Genomic DNA, 18,479 nt, shown 5'->3' with positions numbered 1-18,479 from the left:
ACCTTGCTAAGGTCTTGGCCAGCGTCGACTGGTGCCCAGTACGAATCCTGGGGTTGTCGATTGTACTCGTGCGAGTAATCCACGAACGCTACACGGCATTAAGCAATGGAAGTGACCCTTGAGGGAAGCAATTCTGCAGAGACACTTCCACCCTGGGGTGGCGTCATTGGATTACACCGTTGCGTTACAGGGAATCTGGCTGTTTGGCTGAACGACTACTTTTTTTTTTTTTTCCCCGTTTTGTTATTTATTTCTTAGCAGGTCATTTACTCCGTTAAATTTAATATAGGTTCATTTCCTTTGCTTCTACGTTCAGTAATTCGTATGTCTCTGCTAACACCGGCGCGATGTTGGTCGCGGAAGCCCGGACGCTTGGTGGTTTCCATAAGAGTAAGAGTCGCACCTGCCGTATCAACGCTGTCCACCACCATAACTCGAACACATCGTCAGGTATCATGGACCCGCCTTGCAGCTACATTAGCTCTCATTTTCCGCACGGTATATATATCGTTGCNCTATTATCACGCTATTCAACGGTCTCACTGGACAGTTGACGAGATCTCAATTCGACAACTTACGCCTTAGTTTCTTGACATCGCACGGTTACTCAATTATTCGCCTTCGGCTGGCTGAGGATATTATATCGGTAGACTCCTAAGACGCATGAAATTCAGAGTTGAAGATGGGGTTCTGGAAGGGCTGGGCGCTGTGGCAGAAGCTGAGCATTGTAGGTACGTCAGCCTACTAGCAGTGCATGGTGACTGACTATTTTATATGCTCTTGCGTTCCTTCTGGTAAGGCGATGCGAACATACACCATAAATCTACTGACGTAACAAGTTCCTTGTACTCGTCTACTCCTTTATCGTTCTCACGCACAACCGGCGAAAGATACGGAGACAGGCTGCGAAAGAAGCAAATGAGCGAGCAGAGCAGAAGGCCGAGATGGGCGAGGCCGGGTCCGAGTCAAACGAAATACCATTCGGCGCCACAGCATTGGAGAAGGGAATTGAAGTCGAGGGTATTTGGACGATGAAGCGACAATCCACTGCTAAGCCACCAACAGCTATGGAGAAGAGGAGATCGTCAATACTGGGTTCGCTGCTCAGACATAAGTCTGCGGCCAGCAGTTTCCAGGAGCCCCACAAACCGGACATCACTTCTACCACCGGGGATGATTCGCATCGCAGCTCGGGAACCGCAGATAGCCATGCCGAGAGTGTACTTGAAAGTATTCATATCGACACTTTTCGTTCGAGCCGGCCCCCAAAGCTTGACATTGGTGGAATGGGCGCCGGTGACCGTGAGGGACCAAGACTACCCGAGAACGAGAGGCCACTTTCTCGTTTGTGGTTCGTTTCTCGTAGCTCATGGATGAAGCCTATTGTGGGATACAAGAGAATGTCTGTGCGCGATAGTGAGTATACACACCCTGCAACGATGGAACCACCTTCTGTGTGGTTGACATGAAACATTGTTGCTTATGCTTTACAGCGCGTCGTCGAGGATCCTCTGAGGATTTCAGACGCAGATTCAGCAAGCTCTTTGACGAGACCTTGCCGCCAGGACCACCACGCCCAGCTGAAAGGTTTCAACTGACGCCCATATATCAAGAGTCAAACGAGAGTAGTGGAAGACCATCCTTGGAGAGCATTATCGAGCAGCCAGTTATTGCAGGGTCAAAAATGGAAGTTCAAGAACAGCAAGGTTGACCGGCTTGGACGAATGTTGCGCTATGCATGTATATCTAGAATATTGTTATCCTTTGATATGGGCTGTAACAGTAAAATCCATACTGGATTCCTGTACTGAAGAGTTGCCTTATTGGGTTATATTCTTCATGAATCCCATCCATTGGCGAGTTATCCGTAGGAAAAAAAGGGAAATGTTATTCGATGGTTGTTTTCGAAGGCAGCAACAGGCTAGCCTGTGCCTGGAGGCACGTGATCTCGTGATGGTCTCGACGCGTCCCCATCCCAACTCCAAGTCAAAAGGAGAAGATTACAAAAATAAATTGTCATAGCAACAATCAAATTTCGCCTTCGGCAGCGGTCGCACAGGAATACCCAACAGCCAGCAGGGATCTTAGACAGAAGAATCAACTTTCGAACTGAGATCTAACTTCTGCGAAAGATTGAGGCGCAAGCGAAGACGCGTATTTTGCTGGGCTAGCCGTGGCAAACCTGTCCGAAGTCCGCGATTTTTACGTCAATATCGATTGATCCAAAATGACAGCAGATATGGAGAGTCAGAATGAATACGATGACAGCGGGCTTCCAGGCCCTGGAGCTCCTACTCCGCTGTCAGCTCTGGAGGTAAGAAGTTCGCTCTTTTTCATCATCACTGATTAATAGACGTGAACTAACCAGTATTGTGCAGGGAATGTCAGGATTAACATCTAGAGATATCAAGTTATTTGTGGATTTTGGGCTTCATACTGTTGAGTCTGTTGCATATACGTATGTTCTAACCCTTATGCTGTGCGAGAATGATTCACTCACTCACCATTGTAGTCCAAAGCGCGTGCTCGAAACAATCAAGGGTGTCTCGGAGCAGAAGGCCAATAAAATATTGACTGAGGGTGAGCTTGTCGATGGGAACATTTGTTTTACAGAATGTCAGCTAAAAGATCTCGGCTGATAGCGGCGAAACTTGTCCCCATGGGATTCACGACGGCTACGGAAATGCATGCTCGACGAAGCGAACTCATCTCAATCACAACTGGTTCGAAGCAGCTGGATACTCTTCTTGGAGGTGGCATTGAGACGGGTTCAATCACGGAGATATTTGGCGAGTTCAGAACTGGAAAGAGTCAGATTTGCCATACACTGGCTGTTACGTGCCAGCTGCCATTTGACATGGGCGGCGGAGAGGGAAAATGTCTCTATATCGACACCGAGGGAACTTTCCGGCCGGTTCGTCTATTGGCTGTTGCGCAGAGGTTTGGCCTCGTTGGGGAGGAGGTCCTCGACAATGTGGCTTATGCTCGTGCCTATAACTCAGACCACCAGCTGCAACTGCTCAACCAAGCTTCTCAGATGATGTGCGAAACGCGATTTTCACTTTTGGTTGTCGACTCAGCAACCTCGCTTTATCGAACTGATTTCAACGGCCGTGGTGAGCTGTCGACTCGCCAAACACATCTGGCTAAATTTATGCGTACCCTGCAGCGCTTGGCTGATGAGTTCGGTATCGCCGTCGTCATCACAAACCAGGTTGTCGCTCAGGTTGATGGTGGGCCGAGTGCGATGTTTAACCCCGACCCAAAGAAACCAATTGGTGGAAACATCATTGCGCACGCAAGTACGACAAGACTGAGCTTGAAGAAGGGAAGAGGTGAGACTAGAGTCTGTAAGATCTACGATAGCCCTTGTCTTCCGGAGAGTGATTGCCTCTTTGCCATTAATGAGGACGGAATCGGTGACCCCAGCCCGAAAGACCTGGAGAATGACTGAGATTGAGAGTGTGATTGATTTTGATATCTGCTTTATGATGCGACGATTCACTGATTCATTGATTCATACCTCCTGCTTTATTGTATCTGAAGAGCAGTTTATTCAGCACATATTTTTATTATTTAGTAACATGGCGATTGCATAGTATAAAAAACACCATTAATTAGAGTAAAGAAAGAATAATATCCATCATACTCTAGATATCCTTGAAACAGCGTGATAGTAAGCAGTTGTAGATCGATAGTGCAGGCGGTGATGCGCGTTTAGGCGCCAAGACCTTGTTTTTTCAGAGTTGCGGAAGAGCATCAACCCAGCTTTGCCTTTCAACTGCGTCGGGTTCCCAACCACTCGTTTCCGCACCCCCGACGATGGAAACCTGAGTCGAAATTTGAATATTGAGGAAGGAGGTCCGTTGTCAATTCGCCATGGCGAAAATTTATCAAGATACCCAGGTCGATCTCCGGCCGTACTCGCCGAACACCATCGTCAACATCCCGATCCCAACACAAACAAGCTCACAAAGCCGTACCCGATTCTCGATTTCCTCACTCACCGGTGTCGATGAACATGTTGCGAAAGACGAAGACGAGTTTTCAAGACGATATGTCGCGACACAAGGATCTGTGTATTTCCGCAAACGCAACGTCTACCCGCGAGCGTTTCTCTGGAGGGTGGTCAATGAAAGCAAGGTTTTGGAGATCCATTGCGTGGATCTGACCAAGGGCGGCATCGAAAATCACGAATATGATGTTACTTTGCGATTAGATTTCCAGGAAGAGATTCTGCCGTCGGGTGTTGCTCTCGCAGACTTGGAAGACCATGAAGTGCTGAATGTGTTTGTAATCACAGCCTCCAAGGAGTTGCACACCCTGGCCCTGCGCCCAGAGTTCTTTAGGAGAGCGGCATCGATTGATGAAAATATTTCGGGTTGGTGCAAATCATATGTTCCGGCAAACCTGGCCTTTTCACACCCGCATCGATTGCACGCGAGTAGCCCGCTGGAGCTCTTCATTTCCCTGGACAACGGCGCGCTCCTGCGCTTGACCCGGAAGGCCGGTAATGATGGTATGTCCTGTATCCTGTTGTTTATTCGCGCGAATCTAGGTAGCTAACATGTTGCTCTTTCAAGGTTCGAATTGGTCTCCCCTTACGCTTGACGAGAGAACCTGGGGTGCTTCACTTCGGGGGTTGGTGAGGTGGAATGCTCAGACTTCTATCAAATACGGCGGTCGCACACTCGATGCGAGCGTAGCGAACGCGATCGCCACGACATCCGACCAGACTTATGCTTTTGCGGCCTGTCTGAACCATACGCTGAAGATTTGGAACCTCGCTACGAACAAGTTAGTGGCAACGAAAGATCTACTTGGTCGTGAGATACAACAACCCGAGGCCCTATCGTATTCGCTGAACCCATCCGAATCGTCATTCATCCGCGTATTCAACGTCGAGAGAGCTTTGGATGGAGGATACCGCTATTATGTCGTGACCTACTCGCCCTTTGAAGATGGGTGCTTTAAGTTCTGGGCCATTAAAGGCGGACTCACCACGCCCTTGGTGATTGAGGATCTTTTCCCGGATAATACGCTGAGGCCCCTGGACCCCGACTCGAGCGGAAACATGTTCTGGAGTATTGCTGATTTCGAGGTCAAGCCGGCCGAAGAGGGTAGGCGCATGGAGCTCTGGGTTTTGTGGAGGAACAGTGGCCTCTATCGACTATACACTCTTCACTTCAACTTCGAATCTCTCGTTTCGGATTGGGAGAGCAACTGGACCTCTGCGACGTTAGATAGCCGCAGACACGAGCCTCCACCGCGCGCAGCATCATCCGATGTCGTCGACCCGACAGAGAAGTGGCTAGAATATCTCCTACAGCCGAATAGGTACTCATCGGAGGTCCTCGAAACCGCTTTAGCAATTTATCAGGAAGCCCTCAAGCCGCTGTCTTCGTCAAGCTCGCTGAAGAAGAGCACCCCCCTCTCAGAACGATTGTGCTCTACCATCGCAGCTACAGTGTCTCTCCGGAAATTCGAAGATGATGAGATGGACTTTCCACGATATCGCACTGATACAGACTCCAAGTGGCGACAATTTTGGCAGGTTGTAGATGATCTCAATAAGAAAAGATTCGAACCTGTCAGTCTCGCCTACGACTTATATTATGAAACTCCCTGGCTGCTTCTCACGGATAGCTGTGCGGTAGTCCGGGAATGCAGCTCAACAGAACTCCTTTTGCATAACACAGGGCCTGTGCTTCGAGATGACGGGCCCAAGGTCGCGGACCGCTGGAGGCATCGGAATCTGGACTCCGAGCTCGGTGACCTATTTGAAGAAGCATCTCACTTGATGACAGTCGCATCCGATTTCAGGAGGAGATTCTCGGCCGATCTTGATGCGGCCTGCGCAGGTGCCATCGATGCTGAGGTCTTTGCGGAACCCTCATCGTCTGTTCAAGATAGGATGGATGCTTTCCGTGACCGGTGCGACTTTTCGGAGCAGATTTCTAACCAGATCTATGACGAATTAATTGCGGAGATGAACCAGAGGCTGAACATTTATATGCTATCCAGCGAAATATTCTTCAAGATACTCGAGACTATTCCGCTTGGATTCCCCGGAAAAGACTCTGACCTCCTTCCCACACATTTCGGAGTGAAGGTCACGGTGAATGGCGTCCAGGAGACGATCCTGTTTACGAAGAAAATTCTCATCGATCTTTTGGTCCTTGTTGTGTTTGTCGATGGCGAGGTGCAACAAGAAGATGGTTCTACCTTCGATGCAATTGAATTGTTCGTTGAGATAGTTACTCTTCTTCGAGAGTATAAGATGATGTCTTGGCTGAGCTCAAATACGCGGAAGGCATCTGTCAGATCCGAAATGACAACAGAGGATTCGTCAATGCCTTCGTTTTCTTTAACCACTCCACCCCCAAACGCTAAGGACGGAAGAGTTGTGACTGTCTTGGAGGATTTGTTTGCAACGGATATTAAACCCCGCCAGGCCATTGGCGTTCCCCAGAGCTACACGCTCACGCTTGGGATTCGAGATGTGCTATCCTGGGTGACTCGCCCAGGTGAGGTGGCCTACCCCAATGCCTTGGTCTACATACAATGCGACCTGATAGCCAAGGGTAACATCGACCTGGCCTGGGATTTCCTGCGCTTCCAAGTAAGCACATCCTGGTCAACTTATGTCAAGGGTCGTCTTTACGTGGCCATGTCCGAGCTTGATACTGCAGCCTTGTATTTCAGGAAAGCTGCCTACCTCCTCTGTAAGTAACCGCAACCTTTACTGGTAGTTTGATACTAACCATGATTTAGCCTGTGGAAAGCCTCTTGGCAATCTGCACGAAATGTCCTCGACTCTGCTCGACATTGTCTCTGTGGATTGCTTTCACAATGGGCTTCCCAAATATTTCCAACATGTGCTATCGATATTTGAGCAGGCCCGCGCATTTTCCCATGTCTCGGAGTTTGCCAGCTTGGCCTTGCAGGCTCTCACTAGTGAACATGGGAGCGAGCATGACCCGGAGGTCTCGCGATTAAAGAATGACCTTCTTTCGCGCCTGTTCTCTGCTTCATTGCAAATCTGCCAATTTGACCAGGCATATTCCGCACTCTCACGGTATCAAGATTCGGCATTGCAGAAATCCGCTCTGACCTCCCTCATCACCAGTATTTTGGCTGCTTCAGGTTCAGGTAGCGCTGGGCTCGAACAAATCCTTCACTTTCCGACATCACTCATTCCTAACGTTGCTGCGCACGTAGACGAGATCTTGGTTTCTCTCGCGCAGAGACAACCCTGGTCTACCTCTCTCTTGGACACCACGAACAAGTGGGCTGAAGGCACGGTAGACTACCAGAGAATTTTACAAGCCTACCGCATTAAACGTGGTGACTACCGTGGAGCAGCTGAAGTCGCCTACCACAATGTTGAACGCCTCCGCCAGGCTAGAAACACATCCGCCCACCATATACTCTCTAAAGCCAAGGCAGGCGACGTCCACCACATCCTAGAGGAAGACGATCCGGAGAGCGACGAAATCAGACACGAGTTATTATCCCTTATCAACCTCCTCGCATGCGTGGATAAAAGTGAATCTTACATCTTGGTCGACAAAGAAGAACCTCGCTTAGCAACCAGCCGCAATACCTTGAAATCTCCCGCAGCAGCGGAAGACGACGATGGTAATGTCTTTATGGATGAAGCAACAGCTTCACCTAATTCCCGTCATGGGTCAATTTCCAGTCTCAGAGCCCTATCCGGCAAGTCCAACAGACACTCGATCTCATTCCCACAGCCTGCCACCGTCGGGCACGGTCTTCGACGACGAGTTATAGTCACGCTCGAGCACCTACGCCGCGAGTACCAGTCTGAGCTGGACAGGGTTAGCAGGATCGAACGCGGAGACTGGGAGTTTGGTCTCGATGCCGGCTTCGACCTCGATGGGATTGTTCCTGATAATGATGATACGATGCTGCTTGCTTGAGGTTCTGGTTCGGATCCGGTATCAACAACGACCTGATTTCATATACAAGTTTCTAGATATTTCCGAAGGGATCTGCTTTTATGCGTTTTACATTTTGTACCTTATCCATCTTATCCGTTTATCTATCTCTTGCGCGGTGTATGGTGAATCGAATTTAGGTATGTAGGTAGGGAAGTCATTTTTTACAAGGTATCTGTGGATTTCGTAAGGGGACGAATCAAACTAGGATCTGACAACAACTTTTGTACCGACAGGTATCTTTACTCTTTTCGTTTCTTTTCTTTTTTTTTTGCTGGGTGTCAATTAAGACCAAGTATCCGTACTACCTAATTATTGGTGTCCAATGCCGCTGCAGGCAACAAGGAAACAATGCCCTGCAGGTGTGAGTAATCCACCAATTGACCGGCCACCGAGGTCCGAAAGTGCAGTATTGTTTCAATTTATTTCGATTCCGAAAGTTCGAAAGACCGAAAGACCGAAATTGCGAGTCTGATCGGTCTGGATGTTTCCCGTGGAGTTATGGGAGGAGTTGAGGTCACTGTTTGTTTATGCTGGTTAGTTCAATGTCATGTCCTCTTTCCTTCCACTGGTCCGCCCAATTATATATAGACGACTTTTTCTTGCTGTTGGAATTTGTGGATGCCTCCCTGTTGAATACCTATTTATTTATGCGCTTTTGATGGTTGATCACTCTTTTTTCATTATCATCGTTACTACTACTATTATTTTATTTTGCTAAGTACTGTTCTTTTATTTTGGGTGGGCAGGAAGGCAATCACGCCCCGGTGGATCCGTTTGCCGTGGCGTTCGAGGGAGCTCAAGGTTTCGGTCTAGTTTTAAATATGTGACACTTGACTATATATTCAATAAATACTGCAGTGTGAAAGAAGGACGAACTAGTAACACGGAAAGTAACTTGAAAATATATGCCGAAGTAGTAATTTAAATAGAGTTAATTAAACCAACCTAAATTATAATAAAATCCAAAAGAAAAGGAAAAGAGAGAACCAAAATACACCCAGTAACAGAAGAAGAAAGAGGTGGAGTGCAGGTAGAGCAGCCAGTAATCAAATAGGCCTCGGAACCACCTCCCCAGGCCCAACGGTAGATCCGGATCTCGACTCAGATGTAGATGCAGATGCAAATCCAAACCGAAAACCTGCCTCCAAGTTATACCCAGCGTAATACAACTGTCTAAAATGCGAGCCCTCTTCGACGAGTAGGTCGTAGGGTACGCCGGTCTCGATGATTCGACCCTCCTCGAGCACAATTACCTTGTCGTAGTCGAGGATAGAGTCGAGTTTGTGCGCGACTGTGAGGATGGTATGTGAGCCAAATTTCTCGCGGATGACGCGTTGCATTATTTCATCTGTTTTGGTGTCGACGCTGGAGGGTTGGATGTTAGTATATTCATGGTGAAGAAGGGGCTTAGCGATTTAGACATACTTGCTGGTAGCTTCGTCAAGGACAATGACATTTCCGGGTCTGAGAATTGCTCTGGCCAAGCAAAACAGCTGCTTCTGGCCATGGGAGAGGTGCAAACCATCGATGTCTGCGTCTAGGCCGCCGTTTTCGAGGACCTTGGTGTGGAGGTTGACCGATTTGAGGGCGTTGAGAATTTCCTGGTCCGAGACCTTGCTTGATCCAATGGTGGAGGCCGTTGGGTTTGCGTTTACTCTTACGCTCCCTTGTATGAGGAGAGGGCTTTGGGAGACGCCGTTGAGATGTGCGCGGATCTCCTGACGTGGGAGCTTTGTGAGGTCTAGGCCGTCGATGGTGATGCTGCCACTGTGGAGCTCAATCATTCGGAACAAGCTCATGATGAGGGAGGTTTTGCCGCTGATTGAGCTTCGTTAGCCGAATGTTTGAAAAGGGTGGGAGTTGCTGAGTGTTATTTACCTTCCTGTTCTGCCGCAGATACCTATCTTTTCTCCTGCTTTGATTGATAAGGTTATGCCTTTTAAAATGGGCTCGGAGTCTCTGCGCGTTGGTTAGAAGTAGTGACTAGGGCTACAGCTAACTCGAGACGTACCTATATTCTGCGGACAGAGACTTGAATTCGATGTTCCCCTCAGCGGGCCAGCCAGGTGGGACTGGGTCGCGCTCTTCTGGTAGATCTTCAGAGTGGACTGTCTCAGTAAAGGACTTGACTCGCTGTATTGATCCAATGTGAGTTTCGAGGTTAGTCCAGAAAGTCACGAGGAGCTTAATGCTCTGACTGAACATGATGACATTCAGCAGTGCTACACCGACATAGCCTGCACTGATCTCTCCCCGTAGCACGACCACTAGGATAATGAGAAGCACTGCGATACCAGCAACGACCATATCGAGGGTAAGAGTAAGCCAGCGTTGAACAGCGTAGAGGAGGTAGAAGGGCCTTTGAGAGCGATCAAGAAGCTGGTAGTGCTTTTCTTGTAGTGATTGTTCCCAACCAAATGCTCGCAACGTGACCAAACCACCCAGCGAGTCGGTAAAGTGCGAATACAATGGCGCTTTTGCTTCGAGATCTAGAAATCGCAGCTGCCTTGATGTGCGGAGGTATATTTTCTGAATGGCATAGACTATTAAAAGGACAAAGGGAAAAGAAATGGCGGCGTATTTAGAGGCGATTCCCATAAAGATCATTTGACATAGACAAAGAACGAGGGCTATTAGAAAGCGTGTAAGTTGAAGTCCACAAGTTTGTTTAAAGGAGGAGACTTACTGGCAAATGTGTTAATTGCCGCAATTGGGAGCTCCATGTCGATGAGCTGCAAATCTTGACTGAACCTGTTAAGGATGGAACCACTGTCTGTGGTGGAAAAGAACAGCATGGGTGCACTGTTCATGTTAGCATACTTCGCAAAGGCATGTGGTGATTAATTACCTTAGCACTGTGCTTAGAAGCCGCCTGTGAAATGCTTCACCAGACTTGGGCACCATTTTTATGATCATTTGCCTGTAGTTTATACAGAGTAAGCCAGACGGTATGTTGACATGGGAATGTTAGGATACGAACCAGGCTCCTGCTACCAGAGAGAGCATTGCTACTACTCCAAGCATTGCGTAGATGCCTAGATAGTATCCCGTGTGCTTCCCTGGATTGGCTTCGTTGGAGCTCGCCCACCATTTCACCCAAATAGCTGTTCAAGTGGTGTTAGTGTAAGGACTGAACTGAGATCAAAAATCCAACTTACTTGGAAAGGATATGCAGAAAATAAAGCCTGCAATCGCCACAGCAAAAAATATTGATGACATCCACCCGATGGACCGAATGTAATACAAGTAGACAGATATATCGCCAGCTCCCCTGTAATCACCAGATTCTGCTCCGGGGTCCTTGTCATTTATATCAAGTTGCACGTTAGGTTTGTCCATTTCGTCATTCTGGCCCACCTTGATATCTGTGTCGGCGTGGTCCAACGAGAAAGTTGAGATGTACCCTCCCGCTGAATCGAGTGCCGCGAAACTGCCCTGTTCAGTGATGTATCCATGTTTGTCAAGAACAATGATATGGTCGACGAAGGGAACTCGTTTAACTGTCAACCATAATGTTAGTAATAGAATACTCGTGTCTTGGAGTGGATAACTTGCCTGAAGACGAAGCAAACAGCACTGTTGCGCCGATCGAACGCAGAAGGCCATGGTTTCCTACCAAGTGATGGAATATATGGTTTTCAGTTTCTGCATCGAGACTGCTGAAGACATCGTCGAAGATGACAAGCTCCTTTCTGGCGTATACTGCTCTTGCAATTGCCTATATATACCAAAACGTGAGCCGCAGTTGAAGAATGAGGGTGATTTCCAGAACTTACAATCCGCTGACTTTGCCCTCCACTAAGAGAGATACCCTTGCTACCAATGATAGTTTCATCTCCACGAGGAAGTTGCTCAAAATCCTTGGCCAAAGCACAGGAATTTATAACAGACATATACCAGGCCTCGTCAAAGATGGACATTCCAACAATACAATCCCGGATTGAGGCATTCATATGCCAAGGCGACTGGTCACAGAAGGCCACGCTTTGTGTTGCGAGCTGTATAGCCCCAGTCTTGCAGGGCACCTCGCCAAGAATGGCTTTGAGCAGCGTTGATTTCCCACAGCCCGATGGCCCGATTAGCATAGCAAAAGTCCCGGATGGGATGGTTATAGTCACGTTCTGTACGCACGGGTCCTTTTCCGAATCCCATCCGAAGGTCCCATTTTGAACTGCAATCATTTGGTGAGGGAGGGAGGATAATGAACCTTTGGAGGAGAGTTGGGAAGAGTCGGATTCGCTGATGGCGACCTCTGATTGTGCGACTAATGCGAGCTGCTTGGACACTTTCAGCGGGTTAGAGGGGTGTGCGAGGACTTTGTCCCTTGGGTCAATGTGGCTTTCCTTTTCCAGAAACACTTGAATTCTCGTAAAGGAGCCAACGGACCCAGCAAATGCCATTAGAGCCATGACAAGTGACAGCAGCGGATCAGCTAAAAGGGAAAAGAGTGATAGCGCAGTGTACACAGTAGATGTGTCCAGCGCCGAATCTTGGCCCTTATTATGCGCAATGCCTACAAAGGCACCGAATGCAAAGATGGGTGCAAATATCCTAGTCAACCAAGCTGTTGGGGCGCGCGTTAGCAATAGACTGGAACAGAAACAATTCGGCATAGTAACTGACCGAAAGCCATATTCCAAACCAAAAGTTTCCTGAATTTCTCAGAAATACCTAGCTCATCCGTTCGCAGACCATGGACAAATCCCATAAGAGAAGACTGAAGTCCAAGCATTTTAATTCCTTTCATGGAGCCTAACATTGATGAGGTTGCAGAAATACGCTTCTCGATTGCCTCAAGCCACATGGCTTGCCTTGCTACTACCAAAGCCATCCCGCCTAAGCATCCGACTAGTGCCACTATATGCAGAAAAAAAAGCCATTCAGTTAGCGACGAAAGGAGAAGAGAAAAAATCTAAGAAACCGAACCAGGAAGGTTATGACTTACCAACGGTCACTCCAACAGGAACCACGCAGGCCACCCCCAGTTCCCTCTCCAGAAGGAAAATCGCCAATGCAATTTCTGCAATATTCGCCCACATCTCGTGCATGGTTTGCCAGCCTTGAACAATTCGCTCGACATCTGCGCTCATAAGAGTCACCGACTCGGCTGGATCGGCGTCTTTGAGGTTCAAGGTACAGGCCTTTTTGTATACCATTGACACGATTGCGCCTCGGACCATTGTTATTGCACGATAAGTCAGATGCTGCTGCTGTCCCATTGTCATCTAGAAGTCTTACATCAGTATTATTAGTAGATAAATTCAAGGATAAGTGCTCACTCCTAGTCCAATGTATACGAGGATATAGGCCCCGATCAGACCATAACCAACATTGTTCGTTGCGCTGCTGACCGGTTCTGTTGAGAATGAAAGTGACCTATGCAGTAGGAGTGGTTGACAAAAGTTCAAGGCGACAAGGAGGGCTCGCGGGGGAATGGCAGCGCAGATGTGCCATTTGAACGTTTTAAATGTTAAGAGGAGCAAGGTATTCGGGTCTTTCTTGGAAACTAAATTGTGTTAGCAAGAGAATGATGAAATAGGTTTCAAGATGCTACCTTTACTCCACGCAGTTTCAAGAGTCGAGTGCAGGCGCTTCGAAGATAGCTGCTTATCAAGGACATACAGATCTTCCACGGCGAGAGACTGAGTGAGCCCTCGTTTGAACAAAGGATTCAACCACCAAAAGAAAGTCTTATTGAATATGCCCCCAATAGCTTCTGGTGGATAATCTTTGTATTCTACCCGGAGAATTGACCTTTTCTCTGCCATCTCGAGCAAGTGAAGAAAGCATTTGAGCGCAACGGTGACCGATGTAAGCGCCGCGATCGTTTCACCAATTCCTCCATTTTCACGAAGCCAGAGCGTCCTTGTTTTTGCAATATCGAAGAGAAGCGTGGCGAAGAGATAGATATTGAGAAGGAAAGAAGGAGCCGTGGAAAAGTTGTGTTCTGCGTAGGAGAGGAGGGGAAGGAGGGAATATGCGGTGGTGAGAATGGTGTTGACGGCGATGGAGGCATCGGTTCGCGAGGTCGAGGGGCGCGCCCATTGTGTCGTTAACCCGAGCTGCACAATTCCCAAACAAACCCATGTAGACTATCAAGGTTACGCAACTGGTGAGTAAAGGTATTTCGAGGACTTGGAAACAAGACATCATGCGCTCTCATACTCACAAGTTTGGCGTAGAGGAGGACCGATGGTACCACTTTGCGGGGCTTCCTAAACAAATGCCATATCCGCCATGGTAGGATCAGTGCGATGATTGCCAGAGGTATAATGCCTAGAATCAACTCTTCAAAAAGAAGAGAGAAATCAAAACCCCCTCGACATGGTGATGGAACTGGGTGTAGACGGTTGTCAGCCTGATGGCAGAAGAGAACAAGAGATTGAAGCGCCATCACTGCCTTCTACAGTACGCTCCCATGAGAAATGTATGCTAGCGGTGACCTGTGATGACACCTTATAGAGTGGGAACCTTTTGCGGCGTCGTGAGGCTTCGGTTTGTTTTCCCTGCTTCGTGCCTATTAGTTGGTTTGGTTTTTCTGGCGTTTCACTGGTTAGATATAGTGAGATGAGGGCTTTTTGCGAAAGGACCCACGTTATCGTTCAACATACTTACAGACAGATGTCTCAATATTGGGCATGAATGGCGAGGATGAACTATAATGCAGTCCTGGGTACCTATTGTAGTAACGAATGGACGGACCAAGGTACAGCTCGGGGGGCACCTAAGATAGCCCTGAGACAGTGGTCGCAAATAGTAACGAATGAAAGTCGAGGGCAGTTGGACTGGAAATAGACCATGAGAGGAGGAAATAATGTGTCATTGTTTTTAGTCTAGTGAGAAGCTGAGCCCTCAATCAGTCTACCCAGCACCCCAGCCAGGAGGAAAGGAGTACATCAGTGGATGGAATACCAACATCGGCTTTTGTCTCTTGCTGCCTGACACTCCCGATTGGTCTTGTTTGAGCACCTTACCGAGAAAAAGCGTGACTCCATGGACTGCGAAGTATAACCTCCCAAGGCTCACAAGTAGTGGCAATAACTCCTGACCCCTCGCATGATGCGTGTGACAATCGAGTTACTGGAGCAAATCCCCGACCAACACGAGGAGCCATGCTGTGTAACATTAAAGCCCTGCAAAGAGTCCTGAAGTGATCGCCCCCGAGCCAAATCGAATCGGTGGTTATCTTGCGCATCGCCTGAAATTTCCGATATATGTGTGTGTGCTATGGGTTTGAGTTCTGGGCCAATTGCGCTAGGCATGCATGGTAAGCGTTTGCAGGAGTCGGGGTAAAAAAAAAAAAAAATTCTTCGAGGTTGATCTGCCTCCACTCTGAGATGTACATGGTGAGGTCAGAATTAAGGTAGCTCTCTTCCACCGCTTCGAAAAGAAGATGCTCATCCGCGCGGTGAACGATGCCGCACAGTAGATCGTTTATGTAGGCATTCTTGGTTCTGATGATCTGAGAGGCACCTGATTGCCTGATTTCAATTCGGACGGCCACAAGCCCGATGGCGCCGAGTTTTGGCAGTGACCATTTCCTGCAGAGCCTGGCAGTGGCAGGTGGTGGTTACCCCATAGGCCCATGCGCGATGTCGGTGGCCATTGTTGCAAACGCACCTGGGAGGTGTTGGATTATTCCTGATTTTCATTTCATAATAATAATAATCCCACGTCAACTTTGCGTCTTCGCCCACCTGGCTGTTCCTTCCGGATTCGCTCGGTATGGGGCTTCGGCGGCGACGGCCAGTAGAGGCCGAGACTTGTTCGCCAACAATACCCCTGTCTTCTACTGCAGACGGCCCGAAGGGGATTTGTTGAGAAGAACTGCTAGTTGACGGCTGTGACGGCGGTGTTTGCTAGCAGGGAAGTTGGCAAGCAAGCGAGGATCCCTGTCAGGCGGGGCGGGATCCGCCGACGTGATGAGTCGCAGGGCCTGGGCCACTCTAGCTGGACCAGCTCATTCCTTGCTTCCAGAATCCAGGCCCCAACCCAGTTCAATTGACCTATTGACCTGTCATAATTTATATTTATAGTGCCTGGCGGCGGCGGAACGGAGATCCTGATCTCGGTCCATAGTTTATTATGCCAGCTTTTATGCAAACTTCCTCAGGCACCTGCGCCACTAAGAACAAGTGCCAGCCGGCGCTTGACAGGGGGCTGTTCTTATTAAACGGAAGACCTGGGCCTCTTGTGGCTGCGCCCTACTGCACAGGTAACCAGAACGAGACGAAGTTTTCTTCTCGAAAGCGGTCAGTGGAGGCATCTACAGACATCTCGGCAGGTTGCCTTGGAAGTTATGCGATGGGATCGGATTCGTGGACGGTGCTCGGTTAACTTGACGCTATTAAACTTTGATGTGGATTTTGAGTTGGCGTTAGACTGCGGCGCGAGAGGCGTTTTCTTACCGCAACAGGAATAAGCGGCAAATCTCCCGAGATGAATCCACTCCAGCTTTGACGTCCAGACTCAAAGTCCAGGTCATCTTGACGAGGAAAATAATGCATGATAATGCCATTGAGTCGCTGCGGGACGAAAAAGCAAATCCACGACCACTCCACATTTTTGACCATCTGCAGAGACTGTCACACAAACAAGTCCTAGTGGACCAACTCCGACGTGCAGCTTCCAGCCTGTCATCGCTTTTCTTCAGGCGCGTACATCCGGGGACACGGTTTTCGAAAAATGTCAGCTCCTTGCGTCCCCCCCACCAGGCCTAGCGATTCTAAAATGCACCGGTCTCTACTCACAGGGTGGATGGCTTCGAATGGCTTAAAAGACCTCCACTTCCCTTGAGGCGGATTTCTTGGTTCATCTGCCACCTTTACCCCTGGCAAGGGGGATTGCGCGAAAAGTTTGTAAGCGATGGGCATGTACCGATGTCACTGGAAACACAAGGCCTGTCATCCACTCCACAGAATGGATCCACGGAGTCAGAGGTGCTAGAGAGCAAGGCACCCAGGGCCCGTACTTCGTAAATCCTGGCTACCCGAGTACACGTCAACTGATCCAGATTATCATGGAGAATATTGATCAAATGGCATCGGATCATCATCCGCAACGCCCAAGGCCCGGGGAAAATATCCGTATAACCAAAACTATAATACAAATCGAACTAGTCTGCTACATGGTGGGCTCCCCTTGGTGGGCTCGAGGCGAGCCCCACCTGGTTCCTTGTATAATAGCATTGACATCGAAAGGATGCTTATGCTTGCACTTATGGTTCCCGGTCAGACTTGCCTGTGGGTATCTGTGCTCGTCTTGGGCTCACTGTGGAGATGAAATGGAAGAACAATATCGATAGGCCTTCGATGTGCCCAGATGCAGCAACTTGAGAGATTTATCATCCAACTCTCTGGGCTCACTTTTCTTCGGACCGAACAAGTGAACTTAGTTGAACCTCACGCCAAATGACTCACTCATGCTGTGCAGCCCTACAGAGTGGTATGGTTTGCCCTGGCAGATTCCAGAATTGTGGGACGCCCTAGAGAGCCGATCAACTTTCGCGTATGCGTATGCCATTGTAAACCTAGAAACGGTACTCCATTAAACTTTGGGATCTCAGATGGTACCCATCCTATGGAGTTTGGGAAAGTATAACCCCGTTTGGGTAAGTGTCAAGACGTCAAGGATAAGGCATCGGTTACGGTACTGCCGACAACTGTGAAAGGGAAGCGGTTGGATGAAAGTACCCTGAGCAGGTGTTATGGAGCATCTACCGAGTTAGCACACAGTCCGAGAGAACCGAGCGGCCCCAGTCAGGAACGAGAGAATATTGGGCCCGACGTGGACCCGTCGTGGACGTGACCTCCGCTCCTTCTTCAACGCACTGTCAACACTAACTTGGACCATTCTCGCCTAGCCGGAACGTCAGCCTTTGGATTCCTCGATTCGCCTCTCGACGAGCTAGCATAGGTTCCTTCTGTCTCTGGAAGCATGAAGCTCCACGGTTGCTCGTCTATACTGACGGATTCTGACTGCTGACAAGTAAGCCTCGCCTGATTTTTGTTATTTTGAACCTGGCCGAGTTCATCTCAGCCGCTCCATGGACGGTCCTATGGATGTCCCGGAATGGTGCATACAGCCTGGAACCTTGTCCACCCTCGGTATCATTCCCTCAGAATGGGGAAGAGTGAAACAACTCATGATTGGGATTCCCTCGTGCAGCATTAGCCCTGGCCTTTCTCTACCCGAACCGGCGCCCTGTTTCCTCCCTCGGCGCCGCTCTGCCACTCGCTCCATACTCCACCATGTGGTCTGTTGGCCGAATCAATTTGAAATTGCTCCGGGTAGTCTAGGTAGTCTAGTTGCAGAGCTCGAAAGCCACTGAACCAGTCGAGACCGTCCCCACCTGTCTCGGGGATAAGCAAGGGCATACCGAGAATAATCTCGGTAAAGTTAATCGCTCGACGTGCAAAGCCCCCATGTCCCTTATGGCAATGCGGTGCCTTACAATTGGCCCCCTCGAGGCGTCCATATTGGTTGCCCATGATGTTTTGCAACCATTGAGAGGAA

General features: G+C 48.9%; 4 protein-coding genes across 4 annotated transcripts; 2 read left to right on the top strand and 2 right to left on the bottom strand.

Annotated features, from left to right (window-relative positions):
- Positions 1–682: 682 nt before the first annotated feature.
- ASPSYDRAFT_83499 (uncharacterized protein) lies at positions 683–1,711 on the top strand (the record flags this gene model as incomplete). Its single annotated transcript, XM_040851230.1, has 3 exons — positions 683–727; positions 840–1,416; positions 1,494–1,711. 3 exons carry the CDS (start codon positions 683–685, stop codon positions 1,709–1,711), a joined length of 840 nt encoding a protein of 279 aa, XP_040707239.1.
- A 2,168-nt stretch (positions 1,712–3,879) lies between these two features.
- Positions 3,880–7,943, top strand: ASPSYDRAFT_138781 (nucleoporin Nup120/160; the record flags this gene model as incomplete). Its single annotated transcript, XM_040840870.1, has 3 exons — positions 3,880–4,519; positions 4,584–6,725; positions 6,775–7,943. The coding sequence occupies 3 exons, from the start codon at positions 3,880–3,882 to the stop codon at positions 7,941–7,943; spliced, it is 3,951 nt and encodes a 1,316-aa protein (XP_040707238.1).
- Positions 7,944–9,010: 1,067 nt separating this feature from the next.
- Positions 9,011–14,358, bottom strand: abcB (putative ABC multidrug transporter; the record flags this gene model as incomplete). The annotated part of the gene is made up of 15 exons (XM_040841007.1): positions 9,011–9,329; positions 9,390–9,782; positions 9,843–9,923; positions 9,976–10,594; positions 10,651–10,766; positions 10,813–10,884; positions 10,945–11,068; positions 11,123–11,493; positions 11,516–11,682; positions 11,741–12,528; positions 12,588–12,821; positions 12,910–13,189; positions 13,244–13,470; positions 13,519–14,056; positions 14,134–14,358. The coding sequence occupies 15 exons, from the start codon at positions 14,356–14,358 to the stop codon at positions 9,011–9,013; spliced, it is 4,554 nt and encodes a 1,517-aa protein (XP_040707237.1).
- Positions 14,359–18,133: 3,775 nt separating this feature from the next.
- ASPSYDRAFT_25506 (uncharacterized protein) lies at positions 18,134–18,454 on the bottom strand (the record flags this gene model as incomplete). The annotated part of the gene is made up of 1 exon (XM_040844172.1): positions 18,134–18,454. The coding sequence occupies one exon, from the start codon at positions 18,452–18,454 to the stop codon at positions 18,134–18,136; it is 321 nt and encodes a 106-aa protein (XP_040707236.1).
- Positions 18,455–18,479: the final 25 nt, after the last annotated feature.

The sequence above is a fragment of the Aspergillus sydowii genome (genome assembly GCF_001890705.1).
Source record: "Aspergillus sydowii CBS 593.65 unplaced genomic scaffold ASPSYscaffold_1, whole genome shotgun sequence".
NCBI classification, from domain to species: Eukaryota; Fungi; Ascomycota; class Eurotiomycetes; order Eurotiales; family Aspergillaceae; genus Aspergillus; species Aspergillus sydowii.
Note: the sequence above shows the minus strand (reverse complement) of the source record. Positions and strands in the feature narration are given on the sequence as shown.